General features: G+C 52.7%; 3 protein-coding genes and 1 long non-coding RNA gene across 19 annotated transcripts; 2 read left to right on the forward strand and 2 right to left on the reverse strand.

The window, feature by feature from the left end:
* Positions 1 to 56: 56 nt before the first annotated feature.
* Positions 57 to 7,457, forward strand: TMEM234 (transmembrane protein 234). 5 transcript variants are annotated; one of them, XR_013404476.1, is made up of 7 exons: positions 57 to 97; positions 386 to 537; positions 1,210 to 1,276; positions 6,309 to 6,401; positions 6,707 to 6,765; positions 7,060 to 7,271; positions 7,371 to 7,457. XR_013404476.1 is itself a non-coding variant. In XM_077964759.1 (7 exons), the coding sequence occupies exons 1-6, from the start codon at positions 82 to 84 to the stop codon at positions 7,242 to 7,244; spliced, it is 501 nt and encodes a 166-aa protein (XP_077820885.1). In that variant the 5' UTR covers positions 57 to 81; the 3' UTR covers positions 7,245 to 7,271; positions 7,371 to 7,457. The 5 variants fall into 5 exon arrangements, 4 of the variants coding, with proteins under 4 accessions (XP_077820885.1, XP_028692442.2, XP_014989567.2 ...); XM_077964759.1 differs by having other exon boundaries at positions 7,131 to 7,271; XM_028836609.2 differs by having other exon boundaries at positions 7,131 to 7,457.
* Positions 7,458 to 7,459: 2 nt separating this feature from the next.
* DCDC2B (doublecortin domain containing 2B) lies at positions 7,460 to 15,201 on the reverse strand. Of its 11 annotated transcripts, none has more exons than XR_013404464.1 (10): positions 14,124 to 15,097; positions 13,129 to 13,387; positions 11,190 to 11,241; positions 10,694 to 10,770; positions 10,332 to 10,463; positions 9,890 to 10,036; positions 9,733 to 9,772; positions 8,743 to 8,878; positions 8,125 to 8,476; positions 7,460 to 7,869 (listed from the first exon to the last, which is right to left on the reverse strand). XR_013404464.1 is itself a non-coding variant. In XM_077964740.1 (10 exons), the coding sequence occupies exons 1-9, from the start codon at positions 14,206 to 14,208 to the stop codon at positions 8,165 to 8,167; spliced, it is 993 nt and encodes a 330-aa protein (XP_077820866.1). In that variant the 5' UTR covers positions 14,209 to 15,097; the 3' UTR covers positions 7,460 to 7,869; positions 8,125 to 8,164. The 11 variants fall into 11 exon arrangements, 9 of the variants coding, with proteins under 9 accessions (XP_077820866.1, XP_077820875.1, XP_077820871.1 ...); XM_077964740.1 differs by having other exon boundaries at positions 8,125 to 8,229; XR_013404468.1 differs by lacking the exon at positions 8,743 to 8,878.
* On the forward strand, positions 7,837 to 8,823 carry LOC144334530 (uncharacterized). The gene is made up of 3 exons (XR_013404498.1): positions 7,837 to 7,998; positions 8,452 to 8,532; positions 8,626 to 8,823. It is a non-coding gene; the product is annotated as an uncharacterized LOC144334530 (long non-coding RNA).
* IQCC (IQ motif containing C) lies at positions 13,799 to 16,872 on the reverse strand. 2 transcript variants are annotated; one of them, XM_015133914.3, is made up of 5 exons: positions 16,793 to 16,872; positions 16,223 to 16,366; positions 15,758 to 16,010; positions 15,398 to 15,516; positions 13,799 to 15,277 (listed from the first exon to the last, which is right to left on the reverse strand). In XM_015133914.3, exons 1-5 carry the CDS (start codon positions 16,832 to 16,834, stop codon positions 14,402 to 14,404), a joined length of 1,434 nt encoding a protein of 477 aa, XP_014989400.3. In that variant the 5' UTR covers positions 16,835 to 16,872; the 3' UTR covers positions 13,799 to 14,401. The 2 variants fall into 2 exon arrangements, with proteins under 2 accessions (XP_014989400.3, XP_014989398.3); XM_015133912.3 differs by having other exon boundaries at positions 16,223 to 16,872.
* Positions 16,873 to 17,060: the final 188 nt, after the last annotated feature.

The following is a 17,060-nucleotide window of genomic DNA, read 5'->3' on the forward strand; positions in this document are numbered from 1 at the left end:
ACCGGAAAACGCTTTGGGTCCACTTCCGGATTATGGGTCTCCGCCCCCTCGTTCCCGGAAGTAGAAGACAGCGGCGTTGCCATGGCGGTGTCTCTGGGTAGGTAGCCGACCCCGCCCCTCCATGGATTTCCCGACCCTCGCCTCGAATTCATTTCCTGCTCCACCTGCACCCCCTAATCCCGACCCCTGCTACAACCCCAGAGGCTGGACTCCTGGATTCATCTCCCCAGCCTCGCTGGGCCTGCCTTAGCCGCCAGTCGCAGCCGAGGCGAAGACAGCGAAGGAGGGAAGTCGGGGCGGCTAGCTGGGGCTAGGAGGCCAGGAGAGGGCGGGGTAGGCGGCCGTTTGGGGTGGGGGTCAGGGTGACGCACTCGTCTGTATTCAGGGCAGGTGCTGGCTCTGGTGCTGGTGGCCGCTCTGTGGGGTGGCACGCAGCCGTTGCTGAAGCGGGCCTCCGCCGGCCTGCAGCGGGTTCATGAGCCGACCTGGGCCCGGCAGTTGCTACAGGAGATGAAGACCCTCTTCTTGAATACTGAGGTGCGTCTGTGAAAGGCCCCTCTCTCGGGGGAGTTGCCACCAATAATTTGGTCTTTGGAGTCAAACAGGTCTGGGTCAGCCCCACCCCCACTCACCAGAAATTCTCCGAAGAGTCAGTTGTCCTCCTTAAGCCTCAGTTTCATCATCTGTAAATGGCGATTATAATAATAACCATCTGATAGGGCAGTTGTGGGAATTAGGTGAGATACGTAGAGCATTTAGCTTTGGGCCTAGAACATAGTAAGTGCTCAATCTATGGCTGCCATTATTCACATTTTATTATTGTGATTCCTTCAGTTAAATAAGGCAACATTTGTGAGCCTTTCCAGAGGGAGGACTTAGGGCTCAAATTGGCCCTGCAGGGGAGGAGTTCAGAGAAGGAAGGCTGGAGCTGGAGGACTTGGGGAAGGATTCCTGGAGGAGCTGACATTGGCATCAAGGCCTTGCAGGATGGGAATTAGCAGAGTTGAGGGAGAGGGTAGTTTGAGCAAAGGCACAGAGTTCAGTCTGTTTCCCTCTTTGCCCTGGAAGGGTTCTCCTTAGAGGGATTAGTGTTCTCTGGGTCTTTATAACCCTCCCTCCCTCAAAGGAAAGGCATTCGCTAGGAGCTCAAAGAAGGCAGTGCTGCTCAGTCAGGCCATCACACTGACTGCAGGTTTCTCCTCTTTCCAGTACCTGATGCCCTTTCTCCTCAACCAGTGTGGCTCCCTTCTCTATTACCTCACCTTGGCATCGACAGGTGGGTCCTGGCTTGGAACTGTTCTGCTTAGTGTTTGAGGCCACCTGGAAGAGTGATTTGAGGGGGTGGAGCTTGAAACACCTCATTCCCATCAGTGAGAGAGGGCTGACTAGCTCTAGTTCCCTCTTAGTACCCTCTTCTCTGAACAAGAGGGACACAGTGGGCTGGTTATGAGTATGTTGCTAGGCACTGGTGTTGGTTTGAAGCCTGGCAGTCTTGTGTGACCAGCGGAGGAAGAAGGAAGGTTCATTTTGTGTGCCAAGTGCTGGCTTTCACATTCTTGCTTCCACTGTGTGCTACCTGCCTGACCATGAGCAAGTCCCTCATTTGAGCCTTGGTTTTATACAGCTGGCTTCATAGCATTGTGAGGATTAAATTTAATGAATGAGAAACATGTAGGAGAGTGCCTGGCACACAATTAGAGCCCCATATACATAAATTTCCTTTCTCTTGACATTTGTTGACTGCCCTCTACTACGTCAGATACTGCACTAGTCTTACACATTATTTAATTCCAATCATGATTCTGTAAAGCAGACATGATTATCTTAGAAAATGAAGTTGCAAAACTTTGGGCAATTTCACCTCTCTTAAGTCCCACAGTATGTCAGTGCAGAAGGATTTGAAGCCATATATTAAAGTTTATGCTCGACTGGGCATGGTGTCTCACGCCTGTAATCCCAGCCCTTTGGGAGGCCAAGGAGGGCAGATCACTTGAGGTCAGGAGTTTGAGACCAGCCTGGCCAACATGCTGAAACCCCATCTCTACTAAAAATAACAAAATTAGCCAGGTGTGGTGGTGCGTGCCTGTAGTCCCAGCTACTTGGGAGGCTGAGGCACAAGAATGACTTGGACCCAGGAGGCGGAGGTTGCAGTAAGCAGAGATCACGCCACTGCACTCCAGTCCCTGGGCAACAGAGCGAGACTCTGTCTCAAAAATAAATAAATAAATAAATAATATGCACTTATTTATGAGTTTGAAAGCCTCTGGCCTCATGCATTCACTGCTGTGGAAGAATGCTGAACCCTTGACCAGCTGACTACAGCTAGCCATTCACCAAGTTTTAATCACAGTATTAGATTCTTTTTATCTCATTATCCTCTCTGCCTGTATCCTTTAATATCCATCCTTTCTAATAACCAGAACAGTAATCACTATTTATGAAGCGTCCGCTTCAGCCAGGGACGATCCATGCATTATCACAGCTCATCTTAACAACAGTCCAACAAAAGAAATGGTATACTGTGATCCCTGTTTTACATATGGGGAAACAGGTTGAGTGTTTGAATATCCTAACCAAGATTACAAGGGAAACTCAGATCTGCCTCACTCCAATGCCCTCACTTTCCCACTGCACCATGCTACATCCTTCTCCCATCTACTGTTGCAAACCAGACCTCAGCAGCCATGACACTCCTTGTAAGGTATATAAACTTAAGAAGGCAGTTCTGGGCAGGGCACAGTGGCTCAGGCCTGTAATTCCAGCAATTTTGGAGGCTGAAGTGGGCAGATAACCTGAGCCTAGGAGACCAGCCTAGGAACAACAGCAACAAAAAAAAAATACAAAAATTAGCTGGGCTTAGTGGTGCATGCCTGTAGTCCTAGCTGCTCAGGAGGCTGAGGTGGGAGGATCGCTTGAGCTCAGGAGGTTGAGGCTGCAGTGATCAGTGACCTCACCACTGCACTCCAGCCTGAGCAACAGAGAGAGACCCTGTCTCAAAACAACAACAAAAAGAAAAAAACAACAAAGAAAGCAGCTCTTTGTAAGTGGGGTTGTTATATCAATTTCTTAGATGGGTAATGCCTCCATGCTGGGGCCTCTCAGGGGATGAGGAGCAGGACAGTTTGCTCCTCTCCCTCACACAGGCGAGCCCTGGGAGTGCTGGGAAAGAATGTGCTGAGGAGCCAGTGTGAGCATCTGGTCTGCAGTTGAGTCTTGTTACTATGGATAACTCAGCTGATTTATCCATTGGTCTTTTTTTGTGTGTATGTGGCTTTTTTTTATTTTTTATTTTGAGAGGGTATTTTGCTCTTGTTGCCCAAGCTGGAGTGCAATGGTACAGTCTCGGCTCACTGCAACCTCCGCCTCCTGGGTTCAAGTGATTCTCCTGCCTTAGCCTCCCCACCAGCTGAGATTACAGGCACGTGCTACCACGCCCGGCTAATTTTGTTTTTTTGTTTTTTTTTGTTTTTGAGTTGGAGCCTTGCTCTGTCACCTAGGCTGGAGTGCAGTGGTGTAATCTCTGGTCACTGCAACCTCTGCCTCCCAGGTTCAAGCAATTCTCCTGCCTCAGCCTCCCAAGTAGCTGGAACTACAGGCATGTGCCATCATGCTTGGCTAATTTTTGTATTTTTAGTAGAGATGGGGTTTCACCATGTTGGCCAGGCTGGTCTTGAACTCCTGACCTCAAATGATCCATCCGCCTTGGCCTCCCAAAGTGCTGGGATTGCAGGCGTGAGCCACCACAACCGGCCTAATTTTGTATTTTTAGTAGAGACGGGGTTTCTCCATGTTGGTCAGGCTGGTCTCTAACTCCCGACCTCAGGTGATCCGCCCGCCTCGGCCTTCCAAAATGCTGGGATTACAGGTGTGAGCCACTGCGCCTGGCTGTGGCTCTTTTTTTTTTTTTTTTTGAGATGGATCTCGCTCTGTTGCCCAGGCTGGAGTGCAGTGGCCCGATCTCCGGTCACTGCAACTTCTATCTCCCGGATTCAAGCAATTCTCCTGCCTCAGCCTCCTGAGTGGCTGGGATTATGTGCCACCACGGCTGGCTAATATTTGTATATTTAGTAGAGATGGGGTTTCACCATGTTGGCCAGGGTGGTCTCGAACTCCGGACCTCAAGTGATCCACCCACTTCAGCCTTCCAAAGTGCTGGGATTACAGGCGTGAGCCACCACTCCCGGCCTGTGGCTCTCTTTTTAATGTGATAACAACACTTAACAGGAGATCTACCCTCAACAAATTTTTTTTTTTTTTTTTTTTTTTTTAAGATGGAGTCTCGGCCGGGCATGGTGGCTCAAGCCTGTAATCCCAGCACTTTGGGAGGCCGAGACGGGCAGATCACGAGGTCAGGAGATTGAGACTATCCTGGCTAACACAGTGAAACCCCGTCTCTACTAAAAAATACAAAAAACTAGCCGGGCGAGGTGGCGGGCGCCTGTAGTCCCAGCCACTTGGGAGACTGAGGCAGGAGAATGGCGTAAACCCGGGAGGCGGAGCTTGCAGTGAGCTGAGATCTGGCCATTGCACTCCAGCCTGGGCAACAGAGCAAGACTCTGTCTCAAAAAAAAAAAAAAAAAAAAAAGGATGGAGTCTCCCTCTTGTCGCCCAGACAGGAATCAGGAATGCAGTGGCGTGATCTCGGCTCACTACAACGTCCACCTCCCGGGTTCAAGAGATTCTTGTTACTCAGCCTCCCAAGTAGCTGGGATTACAGGCGCCTGCCACCACACCTGGCTGATATTTGTATTTTTAGTAGAGACGGGGTTTCCCCAGGTTGGCCAGGCTGGTCTCAAACACCCTACCTCTGGTGATCCACCTGCCTCGGCCTTCCCAGTGCTGGGAATACAGGCGTGAGCCACTGTGCCTGGCCAACAAATTTTTTTTTTTTTTTTTTGAGACGGAGTCTCGCTCTGCTGCCCAGGCTGGAATGCAGTGGCCGGATCTCAGCTCACTGCAAGCTCCGCCTCCCGGGTTCACGCCATTCTCCTGCCTCAGCCTCCCGAGTAGCTGGGACTATAGGCGCCTGCCACCTCGCCCGGCTAGTTTTTTGTATTTTTTTTTAGTAGAGACGGGTTTCACCGTGTCAGCCAGGATGGTCTCGATCTCCTGACCTCGTGATCCGCCCGTCTCGGCCTCCCAAAGTGCTGGGATTACAGGCTTGAGCCACCGTGCCCGGCTTGGCCAACAAATTTTAAGTTAACTCCACTAGTCTTTTTCTTTTCTTTTCTTTTCTTTTTTGAGACGGAGTTTCACTCTTGTTCCACAGGCTGGAGTGCAATGGCGTGATCTTGGCTCACTGCAACTTCCGCCTCCCGGGTGCAGCACTTCTCCTGTCTCAGCCTCCCGAGTAGCTGGGATTACCGGTGCCTGCCACTACACCTGGCTAATTTTTGGTATTTTTAGTAGAGACGGGGTTTCACCATGTTGGCCAGGCTGATCTCAAACTCCTGACCTCAGGTGATCCACCTGCCTCGGCCTCCCAAAGTGCTGGGATTAGAGGCATGAGCCACCGCGCCCGGCCAACTCCATTACTCTTTTTCAAGTTTGCTTATTGGCAATCAGCCCCTTGGAACTTCAGAATTAAGGAACAGATCCTAGGCTATGATGCCCTCTACCCACACCATTGGTCCAGCCGAATGTCCTGAACAGGCCCTGGCTTCTTCCTTCTGACGCTTTTTATTTTTAACTCCATAAGGCCTGAGCTTGGGCTGAAACAGAAACAAAATGTGCTTCACCTGATGTTCTGCTTTGTCTGTATCCACAGCTCAGTAACAGCGCAGGTTTTGGAGTCAGGCAAGCCTTAGTTCAAATCCTCAACTTGCCTTAGTTTATGTGACTTCTTTGAGCCTTTGTTTCCTTTATGCAAAATGGTGATAATCCCCTTCTTGCAGTGTTGTGAAAATTGAGATATGTACACAAAGCACCCAGGCCATGGTATTACAATAGTGGCTGTGCTTGGTGTTACTTGACTCTCTACTGCATCCTTTGGGATTTGGGTGCCTGCCTGTCTGTGCAGATGTCCTTGAGATCTCACAAGTTCTCTCTGAGTGCAAAGACCTCATTCTCATTATCAAACCAGGCTGGTCCCAGACCTCAGAGTTCAGGTCTTCATGCTGGAATCCTGGGAAGCACTGAACGTGGAGTCAGGAGATGTGGGTTTGAGTCCTGAGATTTGCTGTGACTTCAGCTGGAAGATGGGGTTATGATACCTTTTTTAAAGGTATGAAACGATGATAATGGAAGTGTTTTGTGCCTAGAAAGGCATTTGTTGCATCTCAGGCATTCTTTCCATTCTGACCACCCAGATCTGACCCTAGCTGTGCCCATCTGTAACTCTCTGGCCATAATCTTCACACTGATTGTTGGCAAGGCCCTTGGAGAAGATATTGGTGGAAAACGTAAGTCAGGCTACTGCGAGTGCAGGACTCAGCTCTTTGGACATCGACATACCTGTGTTAGTTCCTTCCCAGAACCCATCTCCCCAGAGTGGGTGAGGGCACGGCCTTTTCCCATCCTGCCCTTTCCTCTGCAGCTGTTCTGCTTCCTTGTGGCCTTCAGAGTTCCCTTGCCCTGGACAGTTTGGGGACAGAGGCTGGGGCGGGATTCAGGACCAGACCCCATCTGAGCCCTTCCTCCAGCCCTGTACCAGCTCCTACTGGCCTGGCTAAGCTCAGACCCCCTTGATTTCTGCCTATTATCCCAGGAGCAGTTGCTGGCATGGTGCTCACTGTGATAGGAATTTCACTCTGCATCACAAGCTCAGTGAGTAAGACCCAGGGGCAGCCGTCTACCCTTTGAGTGGGCTGAACCCACCTCCAGCTCTGCTGCCTCCAGGAAGCACCTGGGCCATGAAGTGCTGGCAGTGAGTGGATGGACCTAGCACTTCCCCTCTCTGGCTTCAGCTTCCTCCTCTCTTACGGGGATAACAGCTACCTCATGGATCACAATAAGAGAACAAGAGTGAAAGGGTTTTGTAACCTTCAAGTGCTGTTCAGCTGCTGGGATTTAGCACAGGAGACTCTACGCTCACCTTCAGCAACCTTTCTGCCCCAGCAGCTCTCTTCCTGCTGACATCTCAGGCCCCCAGCCCAGCCACCATTACTGTGGCCTGATCTGGACTATCACAGTGGCAGGTTCCATGGACTGCAGAACGCCAGCTGCATGGAAAGGGCCAGCTGCAGACTTTGAGCCAGAAATGCAAACGGGAGGCCTCCAGGGCTCAGTCAGAGCGCCTTGGCTGAATGAGGAGTGGAACTGAGGGGAAGAAGGTACATCGGAGTGGCAGATGCAGATGAGCTGTCTATTAGCCTTGCCTGCCTCACCCATGAGGTGGGCAGAAATTCTCACTGCCAGCCCCTCTTAAACAGGTAGACAGCTGTGAGCCCCAGCCCCACCTGACTCCAGCGCCCAGCACACCTGGCGAGTAGTAGCTGTCAATAAATCTGGTAAACAGAGGTTAGTAAGTATTCTTTTATTGTGACAAACCCGCTCCCCCGTTTGTAGCCTGTCCCCCAGGCTCAGTCAGCTACTCCTTTCTGTGGCTAGAGAATCCCATAAGGAAATAGCCCCCAAGCCAGGGCTGCTCTGCTCAGAGGAAGGGAAGGCTGGGCTGTGGGTTTAGGAACAGGAGAACTGGGAGGGCTGAGGAGGCCGCAGTGTACCCTGTGAGCCCAGGGGAGGTGCTGGCTCCTGAGGAACAAGCTGCTGGAGGCTGAGGACAAAAGGTGGCCAGAGTGGTGGTCCCCAGTTCCCCTCTGGAGCTGCTGGCTCTCAAGATGGCAGAGCTGGGGCTGAGGCTGAGATAGCAGCTCCAGCCCCAGGCTGGTTTTCCAGGGACAGGGCCTCTTCCGCTATCTGTGCTGCCCTCTGGAGGAGGTGGAAGGCCACACAGAATGGAGCCGTGAGTATGGCCAGCCTCTAGCTCTCAGCCATGAGGTCCCCGACCCCAAGGAAGAAAGAAACTGGAAATTAGGAACTGCTTCCTCATGTAACAAGGTAGGAAGTTGGGAGATCATTTACCTTCAGTCACAAGGGAGAACTGTTCCTCTGGCCCAGGGCTGCCAGTTTCCAGCTCAGAGCTCCTCCCATCCCAACATACTGTTCCCTGATCCAACAGCTTACCTATCCAAGGGCTCCTCTGTCTGGGTGTCTTCATCATCTGCTACTTCCTGGGCGCCCCCGCTTTCTCCTTCCTTGGGTGGGGAGCTCCATATACTCCTGTAACTCCTAAAGAGGGAGGCAGCACTGGGTGATGCCCAGGCTGAAGAGCCCTCAGCATTCCTGCCCTGGACCTTCATGCCAGCCCCTTTCCCTCCCCTGAACCTGGTTCTGCATTCCCCACCACCTCCCAGGATGGCAGGGAAGTGAGAGGTGGGCCTTTGGTCCCGCCCCCATCCCCTCTAGATCCCACCCCTGAAGTCTCATCGCTTTAAGCACTGTCCTTTCCAGGCGCTTCTTTTCGTGTGATGAGGCCCTGTGAAGAAGGAACAGGATATACAGATGGGGGGAGCTGGAGACAGTTATGATGAGGTTAGGACCAGCCTTTTTTTTTTTTTTTTTTTTTTAACAGGCAGTCTCCTGAGTCAGAGTAGGCTCAGACTCCTTTATCTTTTTTTTTTTCAGTGCCAGCTTTGTGTGTGGGCATTCTGCTCCCATGGACATCCCTAACAACAGCAGGGACCAATCCATGTCACTGTCAAAAGGCAGCTGAGAAGGGCCTGAGCCCCAGGGACCCCTCACCTGATGGGAATGAGAGTATGGGGAGCTTGCTTCTTGGCTGAATGGTCTGCTGGGGTCTGGCATAGAAAGTGGATGGCTTAATTCCGTCTGGTTCCTTTGGAGAGGACTGGGTTACCTGGGCCCTGTGGCCTTGGGCCTAGAGAAGGGACACTGGGCTTGGACCCTGGTTGCTGGCCATTCTTACCTTTCCTACTCCCCAGCCTGACCAACATGGGGAAACCCTGCCTCTACTAAAAATTTAAAAAATTAGCCGGGTGGTCTGGACGCGGTGGCTCATGCCTCTCATCCCAGCACTTTGGGAGGCTGAGGCAGGTGGATCATGAAGTCAGGAGATCTAGACCATCCTGGCTAACACGGTGAAACCCTGTCTCTACTAAAAATACAAAAAAAAATTAGCTGGGCATGGTGGCGGGTACCTGTAGTTCCAGCTACTCGGGAGGCTGAGGCAGGAAAGTGGTGTGAACCTGGGAGGTGGAGATGGCAGTGAGCCAAGATTGAACGCCACTGCACTCCAGCATGGGCAACAAAGCGAGACTCCGTCTCAAAAAAAAAAAAAAAAGAAAAAAAAAAAGATTAGCTGGGTATGGTGGCACATGCCTATAATCCCAGCTACTCGGGAGGCTGAAGCAGGAGAATAGCTTGAACCCGGGAGGTGGAGGTTGCAGTGAGCCGAGATAGTGCTATTGCACTCCAGCCTGAGCAACAAGAGCAAAACTGTCTCAAAAAAAAAAAAAAAAAAAAATAGATTATTAAGAAGATGCAGGCCAGGCACAGTAAAATCTCAGCACTTTGGGAGGCCAAGGTGGGAGGATTGCTTCCGCCCAGGAGTTCAAGACCAGCCTATGCAATATCGTGAGACTCATCTCTATATTTAAAATAAAAGAAAAAAAGAGAGGATGCAGTGAAATAAGATCAGAGCCTGTGCCAGAAGAGTTGTCAGCCAGTCACTCCCCTCCCTTCCCACCCCTCATTGTCCCCTGCGTCACCTACCCCCTGCATGTGGGGCCTACACTTCGAGCCTGGAGGATGCCTACAATGACAAAAGGAAAGGCTTGTAGTGGGCAGAGGGCATAGAGTCAGAGCACACAGACCCAGAGGGTGGCTTCCTCTGCCTGGCCTGTTACCCCTCCACCTCCCACATACATACCAGCAGCCCCTGGGCAGGGAGGGGCGGGGCACCAGCAGCTCCAGATAGGGAAGGTCCTTGAACTCATCCTCTCCGACAGCCACATAGTAATGGCCAGTTACTAGCTCCTCCCGTGCTGACAGTGGGAGCCCCTCCAGGGTGCAGAGTCTGGGAGAGAGAGGTAAGCAGGATAAGGGCTGGTAGACTCAAAGCTTCTTCACATTCAGCAGACTGAGGGGGTGGGTGCAGCTATTCCAAGGTGCCCACTGGCCTCTGGGCACCAGTCACCCAGGCTCTACCCTGCCTCTGAGGGCTGGGCAGAGGGCCCTCTCCCAGTGGCATAGGGGGAAGTCCCATATTGGGGAATGTGCTTTCCTTTTGCCTCTTCATCCTCAGCCACAGCTGAAGCCAGTGGGGAGGCTCTCTTTGGGGACTTTTGGGCCCTCCCAGTCCCCATACTCACTTGCACACAGCCCCACTCTGCAACTTGACCTTCTCAGTCAGGAGCTTCAACACAGTTTCCCAGTCCTGGCTGGCAGCCTGGGACAGCTTCAGACTAAATGGGGGACTTGCCAGATCCCCATTCCTGAACACACTGAGACAAAAAGCCTGGTAAGGGGGAGTGTCCCCAGGAGTCCCTACATGTGAGGCAAAGGGTGGCACAGGGCCAGCAATAACCATAACACTGGTCTCTTTTCACCCATCAAGCATGCTGGACTCCTATATTCCCAACAGTAGCCAGAGGCTGCTGGAACAAACAACACCATTTTCTTGGTCTCACGAAAACAAAAATTGACGCCCTTGCTCCCCGACACTGGCACTCACTGAATATAGCAGGGAGCACCTGCAGGCAGCCACCGTCCAACGGCCCCATCACACAAGTGGCGAGTCACGGGAGGACCCTGAAACCCAAATCAGGCCTCCAAATCAGGAGAGTCGGGGCCTTTGGTTAGGGGTGGGTCCATCCAAGGTGTGCAGTGAGGGGGCCGGAACCAGATGGGGGCAAGGAGGAATAAGACAGGTCACACCTTTCACCAAAAGGTGCTTCGATGTTCCCTAAGTCACATTCTAACCACCCCCTCCCCTAATCTGTTTCACAGCTTCCTCTTTCCTTTGGGGACCCCAGTGTGGAGATAAAGGCTGGGACAGAAGAAATAGTGTCTTGAAGTCCCACACCCCAGGAAGGATAGTAGCTGGCTCCAAAGTACCCCCCATGGAACTGGCAGATCCTGCTGCTTCCCTGACTTCCCAGACCAAATTGGGGGCAGTTCTAGGAGGAGTGGGAAGACAGGGGCTGGGGCACAGGTTCCCCCGGACTCACTTGTAGTCTGCAGCTCTTCCCACCTGGATCCTTCCCTCCATGAGGTGAATAGCTGAAAGGGCAGATAGGTCACAGGTCATCTCGTGGAGCCTGAGGCCTCAGTAGCCTGGCAGATGTCAGTGTTGGGTTGGGGCACAGCTCCCCAGATACCCCTCCCCATGGAATAGTGGCAGTCATCTCAGTCCAGTAACAGATATTGGCACTTGAACCTGCCCTGGGACTCTCTTGAGTGTTCAAGTGTTGGCTGGGTAAGTGCTAGGTAAGTCTGGAAATCCAGACTGGGGTCTCAATACTAACCGTGAGAGTAAAGGTCAAGAGGGCTGGGCATGGTGGCTCACATCTATAATCCCAGCTCTTTGGGAGGCTGAGACAGGAGGATCACATGAGCCCAGGAGTTTGAGACCAGCCTGGACAACCTAATTGCTAACAAAAACAAAACCAAAAATTAGCCAGGCATGGTGGCATGCACGTGTGGCCCCAGCTACTTGGGAGGCTGAGGCAGGAGGATTGGAGTTCGAGGCTGCAGTGAGCCATGATCACGCCACTGCACTGCACTCCAGCCTGGGTGACAGAGCAAGACCCTATATCAAAAAAAACAAAACAAAACAAAAAAAAGTCAAGAGAAACTAGAAACTGGTGTATTATGCATCCTGCTATATCCTAAGAATGTTCTCATTCATGAGATAGGTTGTTTTATCTCCATTTTGTATGAGACTTCAAGAAATTAAGTGACTTGCCTAAAGTCACACAAGGAATGAAGCCTAGATTCTAAGTCTACCTAGCTTCCCTCCACCGGCCTTTTATTTTTTCTTTTGACACAGAGTCTTACTCTGTCCCTCAGGCTGGAGTACAGTGGTGCGATCTCAGCTCACTGCAACCTCTGCCTCCTGGGTTCAAGTGATTCTCCTTCTTCAGCCTCCTGAGTAGCTGTGATTACAGGTATGTGCTACCAGGCCTGGCTAATTTTTTTTTTTTGAAATGGAGTTTCACTCTTGTTGCCCAGGCTGGAGTGCAGTGGCGCAATCTTGGCTCTGCAACCTCTGCCTCCCGGGTTCAAGCGATTCTCCTGCCTCAGCCTCCCGAGCAGCTGGATTACTGTACCACCACGCCTGGCTAATTTTGTATTTTTAGTAGAGATGGGGTTTCTCCATGTTGGTCAGGCTGGTCTTGAGCTCTTGACCTCAGGTGATCTGCCTGCCTTGGCCTCCCAAAGTGCTGGGATTACAGGCGTGAGCCACAGCGCCTGGCCAATTTTTATATTTTTAGTAGAAACAGAGTTTCACCATGTTGGCCAGGATGGTCTTGAACTCCTGACCTCAGGTGCTACACCCACCTCGGCCTCCCAAAGTGTTAGGATTACAGGCGTGAGCCACCACGCCCAGCCACTTCCCCCCACTTGATCCTTACACTATAGTAAGCGACCTCAGCTGAGAGCTAAGCATAGGACCTGGAAGCCAGACGTGAGTCAGAGACTCAGGTACTCAAATTCTTCTCCCACCCTAGAAGACAGTATTCTCCTGCAATGGGGGATGACCCTAGCCTAACAGGAGAGTCTGGGATGCCTAAGCACAGTGGGGAGGAATGGATGGGCGGATTTAGAGTGTTCAGTGATAGGGAGTCCAAGCAAGAAGAGCTTTTGGAAAAAGGGGCTCACCCTGTGGGGCAGTGGTCTTCCCACAGGCTGATCTTGGCTGTGATGGGCATAAACATTAGTAACACACAGAATTCTATTTGAATTTCAGTTCAGCTATTTGTTGTGTATTCTTAGGCAGGTTTTCTGTGTGTTTTCCCTTTCTAATGGAGGCAAAACCACCCCCCACCCCGACATAGACTTCAGTAAGTACCAGTAACATGCTGGTACATACATGGTAGGTACTGAATACACGCTCTTGCCATTACCTCCCTTGCTAGGCTCTTTGAACAGCCCCAGCCCACTCACTGGAGCTTGTAGAATCGTTCAAATCCAGCGGCCACATACTGCCCTCTGTTCTTCAAGTCTGCCAGGCTGGTGACAGGGTGGCCATGACAAGGTGTGTAGAGGGCACGCACAGCCAGCGGGGCCTGCACAGCTGATGTCACCTCGCGGAGGAAAGCCTCCATGGTGGGGAAGCGACGTTGACTCACCACCAGCTGGGAGCCTGGGAAGAAGGGGTCTCCATTCCGGTACACCACTACCCTCTTGGCTGCTGGACTGCCACCTGCCATAGTGTATCCTCAGTCAGAGACACAGAGCTGTTGCCAGGCAACCAAGGGCTGGGAACATTGCCAATCAGAGGTGGAGTCCTGCCCTCTCACCCATGAAGGCAGAGGGAGACTGTGGCAGGAGCATTTATCTGCATTCAGGGTTTGATCCAATCTGCCCTGGGGAGATCATACTTAAACATAGGTGTTACCTTACTCTCCAGAGCCTCCTTGCCACTCTAAAGCACAAGGCTGAGTTCAATGGGGGATCAGCTTTGGGAGCTGTTCCCTAAGGAGGATGGCTAGATCTGTTCCTGGGCCATGGCTCCCAGCTGGCTCCAGGGTCAATGCCCCATGCCAGTAGGAAGTGAGCAGCAGGACCCCGAGTCTGTCCTGGCCAGAAGCAGAAGATGAAAGCAGCCAGGCTCAGAATCTAAGAAAAACCTTTATTCCTAACAGGTCTCCCATTCCACTTCCCCTAGGTAACTCCTTAGCCACAAATTTGTTTTGTTTTTTTGAGACCATGTCTCGCTCTGTCGCCCAGGCTGGAGTGCAGTGGCATCATCTTGGCTCACTGCAACCTCTGCCTTCTGGGTTCAAGCGATTCTCCTGCCTCAGCCTCCCGAGTACCTGGGACTACAAGCATGGGCTACCACACTCGGCTAATTTTTGTATTTTTAGTTGAGATGGGGTTTCATTTCACCATGTTGGTCAGGCTGGTCTCAAACTCCTGACCTCAGGTGATCCACTCGCCTTGGCCTCCCAAAGTGCTGGGATTACAGGCATGAGTCACTGTGCCCGGCCCCTTATCAACAAATTTGGATTGAGCCACAGACATTGAAAGCGTGTCCTTCCTGCTTCCCTATACACATGCCAGCTCTCTACTCCAGCTTCTCTTGGTCCTACTAGCCACCAATGGCCAGGGGCAGGAGCAGGAGGCAGAGCTGGTCAGGGAGGTAGGGTAAGGTCTTGTCTCACTGCCCTTTCATAGCATTCCCCTTTGGAACTTGATCCTCTCCAGGCTTCAGGGTCTAGCCAGGTGGTCCTGTTTTCCATGGCCTGTCCCTCCACTGTTCCTCTCCTGTACAGCCTGCCCCTGTGGAAGACAGGATCTCAGGTGACTTTGATCTCCATGGTATAGTCCTCTGGTTTTTTTGTCCTTCGTGACTAGGCTCATAGGAGGTTCCATCTCTGGAGCTTCTGTCAGTGGGGATCTGGCCTTTGGGTGGTTTAGTCCTCCAGAGATCGAGGACACTATGCTCTGGCCCTGCCAAGGTCTCATCCCAGATGATGTGGTCCCCTGAGAGGCCCAACTCTTGTGTCCTGGCTGTTCGGCAGTCAGGCTCTTTGCGGTCTAGTTTTCTGGGAGACGCCTCCTTAATATTTGCGTCCTCATAGAGTGCAGACAGCTGTGTCCTGGACTTCCTGGGACAATGGTCCCTAGGTTTTAAGCCTCTGGGAATCTGGTCCTCCAGGATTTTCATCTGTAGCAGGCAGGTCCCTCCAAAGGTCTGTCTTCCATCATCTGGCCCTTTGGTGAGCCTGTCCCCCAAGGCCTGGCTGTTTGATGGGGGTCCAGACCGGCTGTAGCATGGTTCTCTGCACTTAGCCCCAGCAATGTTTTTTTGTGTAGTGGCCAGACATCCTGGGGATCTGTGGGCTGATTTGACCCTCTGACAGGAGTCATTCTCCTGTTCTCTCTCTCCAGCGGTCCTGTCTCTGTAGGACTGGTCCTCCAGTGGTGGCTCTCCAGCGGTCCTGTCTCTGTAGGACTGGTCCTCCAGTGGTGCGCTCGGTTGTGACTGGTTCCTCTCACAGGTCTGTTCCCCATGTTCTGGGCACACACTGGGCTCCTCTCTGATCGGGCCTGCCTCTGGGAATCTCAGTGTTTGTTTGAGAATTAGGTACTGTTGGAGGAGAGAACATACATTGTACCAAGTAGGCCTGCTTGGGCATGGCAGGAGGTCTCTCCCAAAACCCCCACCCTTGACCCTAAATGTTCTGAAAGATTTCCAGGGTAGTGTTACCTCCTTACGGCTATTGATGGCCTGTTGCAGCCACAGCAATTCCATGGCCAAGTGGCTGCAGTGGTACTGAAGTTCTTGAAGCTGAGGTTGGCTGTGGGGCAGTCTTGGATCTGTGGCTTCTGTGAAGGAGGGAAGAAAGGAAGGAGAAAACCTTGAGGGAGCAGACCCTGGGAAATGGCCTAGCCTTAGACTTTGGAAACTCCTTTCCCACCACTGTCCAACCATGTGATGGCCCTATTCCGGCAGAGGGAAGACGGGAAAGGGATGCAGCTTATCTAGCGCGAGCCTTTCACTCTTCAGATGGGGAGGCTGAGGCACAGTGAGGGTCAGGGGCTTGCCCTGATCTTGGCAGAGAGGTACCTGGATTCTCCATCCTTGTCATGTCTCTGGTCTCCTCTTGGCTGGGTTTCCTGTTCTGCTCCATCTGAAGCCAGGAGCTGTGATCTCTGCAGACGCTTCCTTGATTTGCTGAGCTCTCTCCTGACTTCTTCAGCACCATCTCCTCCCAGGTGGCCTCTCCCTCAGACTCTTTACATGGGAAGTGCTTCCACAGCCCCTGCTCTGGATTTGCTACCCTGTCTCCTGCTTTCCAGGTCTGATGGGATTTTGCCTTCTGAGAAACAAGAGAGATGTGACAGCCCTAGGGTTAAACCCTTTCAAGTATCTGGGCACCACGATCTAGCAGACAAGTTGCTGAGGGTTAAGGAGTGGGGTGTGAAGAGGTGGGTCTACTGCCTCTTCCAGTGAGAAAAGCTTGTCACCGGGACAAGGTGGGTTCCACCCTGCCCAAGTCCCTCCTTCCCTTCTCTCCTAGGTGTGTTCTACCTCTGGGAGGAATCGCGGCCTGGGAATGCGGCCCTCGGTCCACTGAAGCGTGCCCAGGTCGCCCTCGACCTCCCGTACAATCGCCTCATACTCAGCTCGCAGGCTCTGGAACTGGCGTCGGACCAAGAAGCCCCGGACGCAGGCCTGGTATGGAGAATGAGAGGAAAGAAGTCTCTTATCGCGGTAAGAGAGGGGGCATCTCGGAGGACTGTCCTGGAGAGGTCGTCCCGGCGAATGCAAGAGGCGACCCGATGGCGGGGAAAGGATAGGTGGACTGTGCGCTGGGACTCCGGGGGGCTCGAGGGAGAATGCCGGACTGGATGCCCCTCCTCGCCTTAAGGCTCTTCCCGTTTCCCTGATCCCGCACGAGCGTGTGGTGGGAGTGGGGGCGCGCAGGGCAGGGAGTCCGTGGGTCCCAGCTTTCCTCAGCGCGGTTGGGGAGGGTATCTCCAGAGGTTGTCGCGCGGTTAGGGGACTAAACGTGGCAGCGTCTCGCTGGGAGGTCCAGGTACGAGACCCCATGATTTCCCTAAGGGAAAAATCCTGTGCACCCCGCGCCCGCCCTCGCACCTGCAATGCCGACACCTTCCGAACCAGCAGCTTTTCCTCCATGGGACGCAACGGCCCTGCGGCCTGCGCGCCTGCGAAGTGCGTCATTAGTCGGCGTCGTTCCTGAGCATGCGCGGGCGTGGGCCCCGCCCCCGCCGTCCCCACGGCAACCTCCTCCAGTGCAGGGTAGAGGCGTCCTCGCGACAGGCGCACCTGCGTCGCCCCAGCCCCCGACTCCCCCTCCCACAGCCGCAATGTGTACTTGAAGGTACGCGGCGCTGGGCTGTCT

Source organism: Macaca mulatta, chromosome 1 (assembly GCF_049350105.2).
Source record: "Macaca mulatta isolate MMU2019108-1 chromosome 1, T2T-MMU8v2.0, whole genome shotgun sequence".
Taxonomy (NCBI): domain Eukaryota; kingdom Metazoa; phylum Chordata; class Mammalia; order Primates; family Cercopithecidae; genus Macaca; species Macaca mulatta.

Coding starts and splice junctions, on each gene's coding strand:
- TMEM234 (XM_028836609.2), top strand. Junction 1,277..6,308: donor CCTCACCTTGGCATCGACAG/GTGGGTCCTGGC, acceptor CTGACCACCCAG/ATCTGACCCTAGCTGTGCCC. Junction 6,766..7,130: donor CACTCTGCATCACAAGCTCA/GTGAGTAAGACC, acceptor GGACTATCACAG/TGGCAGGTTCCATGGACTGC.
- DCDC2B (XM_077964740.1), bottom strand. CDS start 14,208: ATGTCTGTGGCTCAATCCAAATTTGTTGATAAGGGGCCGGGCACAGTG. Junction 10,464..10,693: donor GGTGCTCCCTGCTATATTCA/GTGAGTGCCAGT, acceptor TTTTTGTCTCAG/TGTGTTCAGGAATGGGGATC. Junction 8,230..8,742: donor CATACTCTCATTCCCATCAG/GTGAGGGGTCCC, acceptor CTCCCTCTTTAG/GAGTTACAGGAGTATATGGA.
- IQCC (XM_015133912.3), bottom strand. CDS start 16,834: ATGGAGGAAAAGCTGCTGGTTCGGAAGGTGTCGGCATTGCAGGTGCGA. Junction 15,517..15,757: donor GACAAGGATGGAGAATCCAG/GTACCTCTCTGC, acceptor CCTCCTTCACAG/AAGCCACAGATCCAAGACTG. Junction 15,278..15,397: donor CCATCAATAGCCGTAAGGAG/GTAACACTACCC, acceptor CTCCTCCAACAG/TACCTAATTCTCAAACAAAC.